Raw genomic sequence first — 13,652 nt, 5'->3', positions numbered from 1 at the left:
ACAGTAGGTGAAATTTTCTTCCTGTCTCTTGTCCTTCAATTAACTCAACACAGTGAATGGTGGCTCCTGCCTCTTGGCCACAGGTCAGTATGAAAACGGAATAGCATTTTAGGATCTTTTTGACTTAAAACTTTGCCTGAATTGGTTGAAGATGATGTCTACTGTATCACAGGAATCCTACATCCTTATATATGCGGGTAGATTTAGGAGTTTCTGAGTTTTCAGCTTGTCTCTCCCCATAAGCCCTGGTGCTGAGCCGTTGATTCACCCTGTCCACGTGCATCCGCTCTTGGGTTCTCTCTCTTTTGCATCTGTGAACTCCACAGGTGCAGGTATAGTTGAAAATGCACCATGAGGCAAGAATGGACTTCTATTGTTATCTGTGTTCTGAATGACCCTGGAATCTATCCCCCAGACCCCCTCCAAGCATGCCCCCCCCTTTTCTCCTGCCACTATATTCTCTGCCCTGAGTCAAGAACCTGTGAAGGACAAAAGCCAGTGTGGTCACCTGGCCCCTGTGCTGTGCCATCCTTCCCTTCCCACTTCAAATGGTCCTCAGATGCACTGGTATCTCCCCTGCCTCCAGACCCATGCCTGTGTCCCTGCATCGGTCCCTCCTTCTCCTGTCACAAGCCTTGACCCTCTCTTTTCTTGTCTGTCCCTCTCTGCCTCACCCACCACAGGAGTGTGCACACCCTCCCTGTCCTTGGCCAGAGCAGCCTGGCCCTTCTCCTTTACAGTACTTGCCCCAGTATGCTTAATCACTGGAAGAATGTCACATTGACCACAGGGTCCTGGGCCCGGCACATGGCACACACGGGGTGCGTTGGCTGAGCCAGTGAATCTGGCAGTCACCACATTTTTCTGTGTGCGAGCACGAGCTGCTTTCCTTTCCAAAGCTTTGAGATCTAGAATCCCCAGGGTGACGTTAGTGTAGGGTGCCTTCCGTACCTGAGAGCACTCACTGTGTACTGGGAGGACAAGAATGAAGGAAAGGTTGCTCTGGCCCCGGGCTCCCAGGTGTGTGTGCACTGGCCAGACTGTTCAGGGAAGCACCAGGTACAGCAAATGAAAGGCCTGAAGGTGACAGGGAAGGGGGCCCACCGTGGCCACTGTGTTTAGTGTTGATGCTAGGGTCTGGGGCAGTGCGGGGTGGGGTGGTGGTGACCACTGTGGGAAGAATGTACCTAAGGCAGGAACCTAGTTGGATCTGTTGTGTCAGAGAAGTCACCCTGGCTCTCACATAGAGCCGCTTGCTAGTGCCTGTCTTTCTTGACCCACAACAGACTAGAGAGTCTTGTTGGTTTCTTTTGTGTTCTTTGCCACGGTGCGAATGAGTGGCTTCTGGAAGTTTCGTGAGGATTTTAGTTTCCCGCAGTCCTGGGAGGGCTGAGCTGCAGGTTTTTGGGCCATGGCTTCTTAAGCTGTGAGTGTGGAGCAGGACATCCTGGTCATCTCATGGTGATCCCTCACGTAGATGGATGTCACCTGTCACTGGTTATCTTGAGAGCCACCTGAAAGAAACTTTGAGGTGCTTGTGTCTCTGAGGTCCATCTGATCTGTTAAACTGCACCATGTCTTCACATTTGAACTGACAGCCTCTAGCAGTTTCTTTCCTGATTGACCTCAGTCTTCACAAGTGTATGGGTCTTGTGCTTAGTAATTTTCATGTTACTTAAGATGCGCCAGCTTGTCCCGATCATTTGCATTGGGACTTTCTGCAGTTGCACGTTCATCTGCTAAATGGGGGCTTCCTTGATTCCAAGTCCAACTGAAACTTACCAGGAGTCATGTTAGAGTCTGGGTCACCCTGGCTGCTTAGGTCTGATCTTTCTACTTCCTGGGTAAGTTACTTTTCTGTGCCTCCGTTTCTTCATCTTTAAAATGGGGATAAGACCAGAAGCAATCTCAGAGTTGTTTTGAGGATTTAAATGTTACAATGTGTCAAATGTGAGAGGGCTGACTAGGGAAGGGTGTTTGCTTTTTGTGGTGGAAATAGTGGTTTAAAAGGTAGAGATGAGGCAAAGTTGGAGGATCAGGCTATCTGTAGAGAAAGCTCCGTTCATTTTGTGAACAAAAAAAAATGCAGCTTTCTTGGCTCAACAGCCCATCAGGGCTCGCTTGAAGGTGAAGAAAAGTGGTTATGTCCAGAGCCTTCCATCCCTTAGCTTCCCTGAGAGTCCATTTGGAGAGAAAAAAAGGTACAGCCCAGCCCACAGGTTCCAGAAGTCAGTTGCCTTGACTTCATCTTGCCCTGTGGACACTGTTTAGAGACTTCCAGGATGTCATTGCTTAATGGAAAACATATGGGACTGCTTCCTCCTGGTGGGGCGTGCTTGGCCCCCTGGCATTTTGTGTGCTTGTGGCTGACTGGGCTCCACTGCCCTGGGGCCAGAACATCTCCAGGATGGGGCCACCCCTGCCCCTTGCTGTGGCAGCTTACCTGCCATGTGCTTGGCTGTGAAATTCTCAGGCTGTTTTCTTGGAGAAACTGAATAGTGGAAACAGAACTGCAAATCATTCTTTATCCTCACTTAGTGCCACCCTCCTTTCCAGCCTTCCAGGCTCACTTCAGTGTATATCCCAGCCTCCCTTCATGATGGTGCCACATTTACACTTGTTTCCTTTTATTCCTCTGGACCAGCATTCTGTCCTGCTGCGTGGAACCTTCTCCCAGCTGACTCCAAGGAGTTCTTTTTAAGAACTTTTAAGACTCCTACTGACCTATTTCCTTCTCTGTGATGTTGCCCTTCTGTTGAGACTTGTATCCAGACACTCAGCATGTCCTGTATCTCTGTGTGCCTGGTCCATGGCCACCATACAGAAGCATCCTGGCCAGCTGGCACACTGTCCATGTCATTCTTCCCTCTGTCTCCCCCTCCTGCCTCACCGGCCCCACCCCAGTTTCTGTAGTTGCCCAATAAACGATTACCCACATCCACTTACCTGTGGAGGATTTTCCAGGGAGTGCTCCAAAGCTTCTGCAGTCCTGTACCTGGCTCTCTGCCCTCCGCCCCACTTCCCACAGTTCCTGAAAACTCTCCTGACCCACTGGCTTCTCCCACCTGGAACCCGCAGTCGGTCTTGGCTGGCTCCCCTCCAGAGACATGGTGTTGGGTTTTGTTTTGTTTTTTAAACAGTTTACTGTTGTGTTTGTAGTGCCTTTATTTTGAAAGTAAACTAAATAAAAAACCACACATGGATATCAGTAAAATTAAATACAATGAGAACAGAACAACAGCGTTGTTAAATTCTACGCAGATGGTCATATTCTCTGCTGACACCTCTCTGCACAGCCTTTCACACTGGCACCAATCAGGGACTTTCCTTGTGAATACTGGAATGAGTAAAATGAAAATAGAGGATGCATACCAGGTGATTAAACGCCATCCACCTAAAGGTGTCCTTTGAACCCTCCTACAGCCGCACCTGAGCCCTGGCATATCACTCTGCAGGTGGCTGTAGACCTTGCTTCTCTGAGGTTGAGGTCCCCTCTTTACTGATTAAACCTCAGTTGGAGAAAAACCCTTTTCTGTCTTCCTTGCTGCCCACCTCAGGAATGAAGGCACACTTTTTGAAGGCTCCACGCATGACTGAATGCGGCTTCTGGGGTGCTTCCTCCCTTCCCATGTCCTACTCAGTGGTGTGTGATTCAGCCTGGCCCCTTGATCTCTCTTCCTTCCCTCCGTTCTCTCCTCTGGGCAATCTCCTGCTGATGGTTCCACACCTTACCCCACCCTTTGGGTGCTTCCCCTCCTTCCTGCTCTTATTGGGATGCATTTTACTCAAGTCATTGGGCTCCTTTCTTACCTCCCAGCTGGGCTTTCCTCATGCATACCTCATGCGCTTACCTCCCACCAGTAATGCCTCCATGCCTACTGCCCTGCCTTGATTTGTGCCCCAGGCACTTCCTTCCGGGACCACGTGGCCGTTAGTTCTGGACAGACTTGTACCACAAGTAACCCTGATGGGAGAAGGGATGTGTCTTGTGTCTCCAGAGCCTGGAACAGGCCAACCCACTCACATCTGCCTTTGGAAAGTATTGTAGTCCAGGATATTCTCACTGTTCCCACCTTCAGATGAAGTTGATGTAGGGAAATGCCCCTCCATGGTCCTGAACTCCTGGAACACTGCTCTTGTCTTGGGAGATGCTCTCCAGACTGCTGCCCACTTCCCCACCTGCAGGCCCCCTCAAGCTCTGATGCCAGATGCCTGTCTGGTTTCAGCCCTGAGTGCTCCTTCCCCATCTTTAGCACCATTTGGTGGGGGTGGGTACCCGGAAATCGCTTCACACCTTCAAAGCCCCCCTTATTCCCTTTCCTGTAAGTGTTCCCAGCCTGTTGTTCTGGGAGAGCATACCCATCTTAGAGTCTGCCCTAGGAGCTGCCCCCACCTCCACCCCCTTCTCAGATCTCCAGAGGACCCTGAGAAGGGCACAGATTATAAATACTCACCTGGTGTCTTGGACACAGTTGGGCCTCATTAAATACTTAAGTTCAGCATTTGATGCAAGACCACATCTAGACCTAAGTTGGGACTGCTGCAACATACCCACCCTCTGTTGTCTTGGATGGTAGCACTAGGATTTCTCTCCACAGTGTTGTCCTCTCTAATGAACTAAATGACTGATGAGTTACTTGGTTTGAGGTTTGTTTGGTTCTTTGTTTCTTGTTTGTTTTTAAGTGGCCATCCCATCTGGGAAAAGGGGAAAGGCACTTGGCAGATTTCTTACCTGTTCGGTGAAAAAGGATAAAGAACAGTCTTAACCTTTTTTTTTTTTTTTTTTTAATAAGTCTGGGTCAATTTTATTTATTTATTTAAAGGTTTTTCTTTCTTTCTTTCTTTTTTTAACATTTATTCAATTTTGAGAGAGCATGAGTGGGGGAGGGGCAGAGAGCAAGAGAGAGACACAATCCGAAGCAGGCTCCAGGCTCTGAGCTGACCGCACAGAGCCCGACATGGGGCTCAAACTCACGGACCTCGAGATCATGACCTGAGCCGAAGTCGGACGCTTAACCGACGGAGCCACCCAGGTGTCCCAGTCTTAACCTCTTAAAGCAAGCCTGGATTCAGTTCCCAGACTGAATCTGTAAGATTCAGCCTCTTGCACGTGTTGGCTTTGGGCTCCTCCCACTTGGGTCCCCTCCCTGCAGCGGCCTCTCCCATGTGTTCACTAGCCAGGTGACACCTAGACCTGCAGTCAGCCAGAGCGCCCTGGAAGGAATGCTGTCTCCTTGACCAGGTCCGTTTTGTCAGCTCATGGGCTTCCCCTGCAAATAGGACCCATGTGTGGGGCTGGCCGTGGGGGCAGAGGGTGGGGAGGTGGACGCCTCAGACCAGGAGGGCCAGCTCTCCACAGCCCCCTGTGACTGACTTGCTTTTACGTAGCAAGCTTTCCCCTGGTGCTTTTAAAACTTGATAATTTGCCAGAACTGCATCTACCAAAACCTTTGTGGGGCTCTTGGTTTAAATCACACTTGGATTGAATTATAAAGTAATTCTTCAGCAGCCAGAGTGCCTAGCTTGTGCTAAGTGTGTTCCAGAAAGAAAGCCATGACAGAGCCAGTGAACTTGCCCTGTCTTTTTTGGTCCCCTCTGCCTACCAGAGTCATGTGATTGTAAAATCTGCCCTTTTTTCCTAAGCCTTTGCCTGACTCCCTCAGCCGAAGAGGTTTTCTTACCCGCACTGAACTCCTAGGGTTATTACTGGCGATATTCATTAGCTGCAGGCAGCTCCTAGATTGCAAAGTCTTTCTTATTCTGGGCACTGGGCTTAAAGCTGATACTTCCTTTTTCTTGCCAGTAGAAAAGTGTACACCGAAAGAATGCCAAATAGTCAGTACACATTTGAGCAGATGTTTCTTCTCATTAACAGAGTGTGGGAACTCTCGGCACTGCAAGTAAGGGGTGAATTACTGTGTTTCTGGAGGGCATTTTGGCAGTAAAAACATGTACCCCATATCTGTGGTTTTGTTAGAATAACTGGACAGGTGCACAAAGTTGCCATCGTGAGGATGCTCTTGGCGGGATTTGCATTCTTGGCGTGGCCCGAAGCAGGGGTCGTTCAGGTGAGGAGAGTGTCTTGGAAGGGGTGCTCATACAGGCATTGACCCCCTGTGCAGTTCGCGAGAGGTAACCTTCTGTATCTCTGTGAATAAGCTTTGAAAACCTGGTTAATAAAGTGATAACTTTCAGGTTATCAACACTTACTTTGTGGGATTTCTTTAATCAGCAAACATGCGTTATTTTAGTCACCAAGGACGTGTTCTTAGTGAGTGTGAGCATTTGCCCTGAGCACTTGGCAGTGGACTCCGTGGGCCACTCTTCTGGCCCTGATCGCCAAACAGAATTACTGACTTGGCTCGATGTTTCATGAGCCACAAGTACAAAGAATTTTAATGTAAAGGACATATTTGGGGGCTTGCAAATCATCCTGCCTCCCACACAGGCAGTGTCCCTGAAAAACTCTCAGATGGGTGTTGCCTGGGTGGCTCTGTGTGTCAAGCATCCGACTCTGGTTCACGTCATGATCTCATGGTTCATGGGATCGAGCCCCATGTTGGGCTGTGCACCTATACTGCCAGAGCCTGCTTGGGGATGCGGTTTCTGTCCCCCCAACCCCAACTAAATGAGTAAAAACTTTTTTTTTTTAAATAACCGTTACATGATGTGAAAACCTGGTTTGTTGCTTATTCTTCCTCTTTCTGCATGGAATCAGTAGTGCTCACAGCCCTTGCAGGCTCCTAGTCAGCTCTTCTCTCTGAGCCCTGTCTCTCCTGATGCGCACTATTGGTGCATGCTCTCTCTTCCGTTCTGTAGGATGCGTCGTCTGCTCTCTGCCGAGGAGAGCAGACACAGGGGGCCTTTTATTTTAGTCAGTGCAAGAAGCGGCTCTCTGGTCAGCCTGACCAGTTTCCATCAGAGGAGCTCGGCCCTTGGAAGCCACACACTCGTGGCACTGTGAGTGGTGCCCATCTGCTGCCTGGTTTCTGATAATGGCTTTTTTCTCCTTGTAGAGTGCCCAGTGAAGAATGTGATGGGATCAGTAGCATGTCTGCGGAGAGCGGCCCTGGGACGAGATTGAGAAATCTGCCAGTGATGGGGGATGGACTAGAAACCACCCAAATGTCTACAACGCAGGCCCAGGCCCAACCCCAGCAAGCCAACACAGCCAGCACCAACCCCCCGCCCCCGGAGACCTCCAACCCCAACAAGCCCAAGAGGCAGACGAATCAATTGCAATATCTGCTCAAAGTGGTGCTCAAGACACTATGGAAACACCAGTTTGCGTGGCCTTTCCAGCAGCCTGTGGACGCCGTCAAGCTAAACCTCCCTGTGAGTAACTTGGGCAGGGCCCGGGGCTGCTGTCCTCCAGGTCCCTTCCCATGTTGCTCCTGGGGACAGTGGGGGACGGGAGGAGGACACAGAACTGCCTTTGGGGCCCCGCTGTGAACTGCCAGCACTCATGAGGCCCTTGAGTGAATGGTTTTGGTAGTCCTGACAGACAGTCATCAGTTCTTAGATTTCGGCTCCGGGAGAAACTGTAGAGAAGTTGAAATTGGGGGTGAAAAGGAGTGCTTGCAGCTTTCCTTCTGATCCCTTAGGGGAGCTGAAGTAGGAGCAGTTGGTGGTCCAGGCCCCCTACTTCTCAGGCATGGTTGGGAGGCTGTGGAAGGGGGACTGGTTTGCTACAGTACCTTTTCTGTACTGACATGGTCGTCATCGTCGCGATCACCCAGAGCACAGGGTGGGAAGAGGCAGTGGAGTATCTCCAAGGCAACCAGTACTTGGAGGGGCCTGGTTGGAGGGAGGAGGAACCAGTGCAGCTTTGCCCTCGGCTGCCTTCACGCACACCCGCCACCTGCTCAGTTGCAGCCACGGTGCACTTGCTTTGGTTCTTCTGTACCCCTCTTCTGCTCTTTCCCTAGAGAGTTTTACTTTTGCCCACATCCCTAGCAAATGGTTCTGGAACCTCAGTTTGTATCTCTAACTGAACCTCAGGGAAGAAATGGGATAGATAATTTTTTTCTTTTCTTCTAGCATTGAGGACTAAGTGTCTCTAAGTTAAGCCCTGCTGTTTGCTAAGTCTTACACATCCCCTGGATGAGGAGTTACATGATTATTGCCATAGACGCAGGCATGGGTCTTTGGGGGTTTGAACTGCACAAGTGTAGGAACCTCAGCCTTTGCCAGGCATCCAGTTTCAAAAAGGATGAATACACTGCTAGTGTGACCCTCCTGTTTTGAAAGCAGCTGTGTCCGTGACATTCGTCCAGTTACCTCTCTCTGTTGAGTATGTGTCATGTGCACTCAGGAAGAGCAAGTCAGGAGGAGGCACTGCGGGTCTAGATCATGAACTGGCTCAAGAAAAGGGGCGGAAGCAAAAGAGGATCCTTGCCAGATCTGGGCTTCAGAGGCTACTCTTGCTGGTGACCGTGACAAGGAGTAGGGGCAGACGACCTGTCACTGGAGGGAGGTTCTTCAGAGAGCTTGCTACAGCATAATCTCTGGTTGGGTTAGTGGGCTGGGCTGGGCCGTGTGGGATCCACAGGTGAGGGTGACCTTCCCAGAGCAAAGGCAAAGACTGGGAGGAGGTGGGTCTGGGGTGGGGGGTGAAATCCAGGGGGTACTGCAACTTTTATAGCACCAGAGGGAGGTGGTGGGAGACCTGTAGAAGAGAGCCAGGAGAATCACCAGCAGAGAGCAGTCCCCCAGGTTTCCACATCAGAGGCTGCAGGGAGGTCAAAGAGATGAGGATTCCGACCTGACCCTCCTGTTGGCCTTTAGGAAGGCATTGGTGACCTTAGGAAGATGTGACGCAGAAGTAGAAACCAGATTCCCGACGGTGTGAATGAGAAGGTGAGGATGTGAAGCCATCATTTCGAGAAATTTGTCATTGAAGGGAAACCGCGGCAGAGCCAGAATGGAGGAGGGGTTGGTTTGTTACAGGAAAATTCAGAGGGCTGAGAGGGTGAAGACTGAGGAAAAGGGGGCGGGGGGGCTGGGGCACCCAAAATCCCGAGAAAGCAGCATCCCCAGCTAGCAGGACAGACATGGGGTAGGGGGGTCTGTAAGGCCCAGTGGTTTGGGAGTTTGAGGTCATTACTGTGCAGTGGAGGCCAGGGTCCCCGGAGGTCACAGTGTGAATCCCTGTCTCTGTGACTGTTGACATCACCCTCAGCAGTTCTGACATAGGAAGAAGAGGCCGGTGCAAGGTGGCACTGATCTGGTGTCTTCAGGGAGGTGGGAGCGCCAGGAACTGACCCAGAGGAGTAGGGCAGGGCTAGTCAGTCAGAAGCAGCGTTCTGCTTAAAGCCTGGTGTTCCAGGGACCTCTCCCCCTCCTCGAGAAAATGTTACTACAGCCACAAAAAAAAGGGTTCTGTCTTTTTCTGTTTTCTGACACCTTCCAGGAATCTTTATCTGCGTTTTGGCCTCTGATCTCTGCTGGACTTTTCACTAGAATGCCTGCCCCTTCTGTTCAGTAAACATGTACAGTTAGATTGTCATGCCCCTAAACCCACTGCCCCCTTGTCAGCACGCTCATGCGCTCACTCTCTGTCTCTCTCCCTCTACTTGACAGGCCATGGCCAGTTCAAGCAGCTGACACCATTATTGGCCATAGACTAAAAAATATATTTCCACTGGGGCCTTGGTTCTCTTGGGAAAGGTGGCCAGAGCCATAGTAGAATATAGAAAGTCTGGTACAGTCTGTCCTTGTGGCCTCCTGGGCAGGGTACCCGGGCATGCGTGTGTAGCCCTTGTCAGCTCAGGGCTATGATCTCCGCCGCTCATTATGTGTAAGCTGGTTGCTTTTGTTCTTTCTCGTGGGGGTCAGAACAGCTTAAAGCCTCACACCCTGTGCTTACCTTTCCAATACTGTCCACCATTTCCAGGCAAGACCGTGGCACTTGGTGAGGGATAGGCCTGCCTCTCTGCCATCAGGACTTGGTTCTGATACCACACCCAGGCCTGATTAAGGGAGCCTCTGAGATTGCAGTCTACCTTGGAGCTGGCCAGCTGCATGCGGGTCTCCCTGCCTGGCTCTCTCTGGTCCTTCTACAGGGAAGCCTGGTGTGCTCCCTGTTCTGTTCCCAGATACCTCCTGTGGTTATTTTTAAATATAAACATTCAGTTTTTAGGATAGGTTTAGATTTAGAGAAAGCGGACAGTAGTAGAGTCTGATTTGAAGGGCTTTAGGATATCTACACCTGCCGTCTGGCTCCTTCCGTTTGGCACTTGTAGAGTAAGGTGTGAAGTTTTGAGGAGTGGGGTCTGCTGGATTTTTTTTTTTTTTTTTTCTTAACTGAGGATTGTACGGGTTGTCTGGATTCCTCATTAACCTGGTTGGTTATTCAGCTATATCCAGGTACTGCTGACACATCCTTTAGAAAGACCAGTAATCGAAATGGAAGTGTGGTGAACTTGAGTGAAGGTGGAGGCTTCTGCTCCATGGTTCTTCAGTGTGATCAGAAGCAGGGATTCCAGTTGTTACAGGTGTGCCTCGATGCTGGTTCCATAGGATTTTGCATTTTGTGGACCAGTAAAATGTTAAAATAGTAGGGAGAAAGTACAACCTGCTGTAGGTTGTTTTACTAGATAAGGACTGCTTTTCAAAGAGCTGTATGTTTTCCCTGTTATTTACTAGAAATTAAAGGCTTTTAACATCATACAAAAAAAGGAAAAAAAGCCTAGATCTCAGTAAAGACAACCTGTTCCCAGACCTGGGCACGTGACAGACTTGGACATTTTCCCTCCAGATTTGCACCCGACGTGTTAAGAATTCTTCCCTAATTCTCACTTTGTCTTGGATTCCCGTTGAGATGGCTTGCTGAGACCATGGAACGGCTTCAGTCTGTGCCGTGGCTCTCATCTGTGTTCCTGGAGTGAGATCCACAGGCCCACCTATGAATGCTGCATGGCCGGGAAGGTGACACTGGCCTTTTGCTCTTTTTGCTCTCCAGGATTACTATAAGATCATTAAAACGCCTATGGATATGGGAACAATAAAGAAGCGCTTGGAAAACAACTATTACTGGAATGCTCAGGAATGTATCCAGGACTTCAACACTATGTTTACAAATTGTTACATCTACAACAAGGTGAGATGTGGTGGCAGGTGTCCAGCTGCCCTGAGGGGAGGGGAGGAGAGGAGAAGGAGGTGGGCATATCTGGAGCCTGTGGGCAGGGGTGCTTGGTAGCCGGTGGGATTTAGAGTCTGATGGGAGGAGATCATTTGGAGGCAGAAATAATGGGACCCATGGCTTTGCCTGTGACTGGGTGTTTCTTTTTTGGGGAGGAGGGTGCTGGCCTTGCTTTACTTCCAAGCCGTCCTTGTTAGCTTGAAGCATGTGCTTCTCGTGCCCTTGGGATTTTGGTTCTTGGGCATGTGTAGTAGAGAAGGTGTGAGAAGGACAGTGACAACTCATTAAAAAGTCCATTTGGGTGATGTCAATTGTCAGGAAGGAGCCTACTAACATGTAGTTGTGCAAAGGTGTGTTCAAACAGAAACCTCAATGTGAGAGAGGGTGTGATGGGGGCTGCCGCATCTGAAATGTGGACATGACCATTGACAACTTGTGGCCGTAGAATTGAATGTCCCCTGATCTCACTTGTAGACCTGAAGGTCACTTCTTAATCCCGTTAGCCAAACCTTTCGGCTCGGCTGTGCCATGAAGCCAGATCATTTGTTTACAGTTCAGACCACAGATGTGATTAAAACCAACCCTTTCATATAGAACGGCTCTGGAGGGAGACACTATACAGAACTCAGCTTTTGACCTCTGCTGGTGTAGTGGGTAAAATTGCCCAGAAGAGATGGGTAGGTGAGTTTCTTGAAGTTTACTGTGTTTTTTTAAAAGTCTCAGCTCTCATCACTAGGTTTCAGTGAAATGTCCACAGATGAGCTTCTCAGTTTAGAGCTGAGTGGGAACAGCATGTCGTAGATGAGGCAACAGAGTGGGGACCCATAATGTAGTTCGAGATAGGCATGACCCGAGCCCCAGTGAGCTGCCTTGAGGTAACACTGGGGAGCATTGTCAGAGCCCTGCTAATGTATCTGTGGCAAGAAATCCTGTGTAATTCAAGTATTTGTAGTGGAGTGGAATTGTGTCAGAGGAGGGATTCTGTCAGTGATTGGCAGGGCTTGTTAGATACTTAAGGCACTAGGATGGTTTCTCAGGCCAGAGCTTAAAAGACTAGAGAGGGAGGTGCAGGTGGACGGGTGCTGATTCAGGCACGTGAACCTCTGTGATATCTGGTGGCATAACTGTTGTGGCCCTTTAGGATTCAGATCGGGAAGGACCCTGACTATGATACTTCATGCTTTGGGGCAGGGGGTGGGTGGCACAGGGTGGGCAGCTCTTGCTCTATCTAGAGAGGTGGTGAGGGCTTTCTGACCCTCACCCCCGTGTCTCCTTTTCCAGCCTGGAGATGACATAGTCTTAATGGCAGAAGCTCTGGAGAAGCTCTTCTTGCAGAAAATCAATGAACTGCCCACTGAAGAAACTGAGATCATGATAGTCCAGGCAAAAGGAAGAGGACGTGGGAGGAAAGAAGCAGGTAGGGTACCTCTAGTGCCCCAGCACCGTTTGCCTCACATTGAAATAACAAGGACATTGGCTTTCCTTCTCCCCAATCTTGTCTCCTTCTCCAGGTTCAGTGAGGGACTAACTGGGAGTGGTGGTAGGGTCAGGCTTAGTGGTGAAAGTGCCCCTTTCAGAGGGTCGCATGAGTGTGTGACCTCCCACAAAGTAGAAATAATTGGACCCTGCTTTTTTTTTCTTTTCTTTTTTTCTTTTTTTTTTTTTCTTATGGACCTTGGTTAAAAAGTGACTTTTTCGGGGCGCCTGGGTGGCGCAGTCGGTTAAGCGTCCGACTTCAGCCAGGTCACGATCTCGCGGTCCATGAGTTCGAGCCCTGCGTCAGGCTCTGGGCTGATGGCTCGGAGCCTGGAGCCTGTTTCTGATTCTGTGTCTCCCTCTCTCTCTGCCCCTCCCCCGTTCATGCTCTGTCTCTCTCTGTCCCAAAAATAAATAAATGTTGGGAAAAAAAAATTTAAAAAAAAGGGGGGGGACTTTTTCAAAGCATTTTTGTTATTTGAATTATTTACTCCATCTTAGAGAAAAGGAATTCACCTGACCAGTGGCGGTTTTAACTAACAATCGTATCCTTGAACCTTGAAGTTGGTTGTTTGAATTATCTTAAGATGCTTATGTCCGAGCCAGGCCTGCTTTTTGATGCTTCTGAAGTCAAAGTGAAGCTCTCCCTTCCTTGTCTATCTCAGCGGCCACCCTGCTTCCTGCCCCCGTCTCTCAGCCTGACACAGGATTCCAAAGGCCAGCTGCTGGGGAGGGAGGAGAAACAGTGAAATGTTTCTGTCTAGGAAAAGCTCTAACAGCTGCCTTCTGCATCTTGCCATCCTTAGCTCTGTGCTGAGGTGGCCCATGCTGTGGGGTGTTTGCTTCTCTAAAGAGAGGGCTTTCGACTGACTTCCCGCCCTGCCCAGAAGTGGTGGCTTCACAGGAGCAAAGGGGGCTGGCCTAATCCCCTGCTGCAGTGAGGGGTAGCCAAGGACAGGTGGTCCTGAGGGTCATCCTGTAGACGTGGGTCCTGCCAAGGGGTGGCCAGTATCCTTACCCTGGCCTTACTCTC

At 49.9% G+C, this 13,652-nt stretch overlaps 1 protein-coding gene across 1 annotated transcript in view; it reads left to right on the top strand.

Annotated features, from left to right (window-relative positions):
- Positions 1–13,652, top strand: part of BRD4 (bromodomain containing 4) — an 86,437-nt gene that overhangs the window by 43,340 nt on the left and 29,445 nt on the right. The window contains 3 exon segments of the mRNA XM_043586878.1: positions 7,017–7,335; positions 10,964–11,101; positions 12,425–12,560. Of these exon segments, the coding sequence (XP_043442813.1) occupies positions 7,051–7,335; positions 10,964–11,101; positions 12,425–12,560 (559 nt within the window). The 5' untranslated portion in view covers positions 7,017–7,050.

The sequence above is a fragment of the Prionailurus bengalensis genome, chromosome A2 (genome assembly GCF_016509475.1).
Source record: "Prionailurus bengalensis isolate Pbe53 chromosome A2, Fcat_Pben_1.1_paternal_pri, whole genome shotgun sequence".
Classification (NCBI taxonomy): Eukaryota; Metazoa; Chordata; class Mammalia; order Carnivora; family Felidae; genus Prionailurus; species Prionailurus bengalensis.
This window is presented reverse-complemented; position numbering and strand designations above follow the sequence as displayed.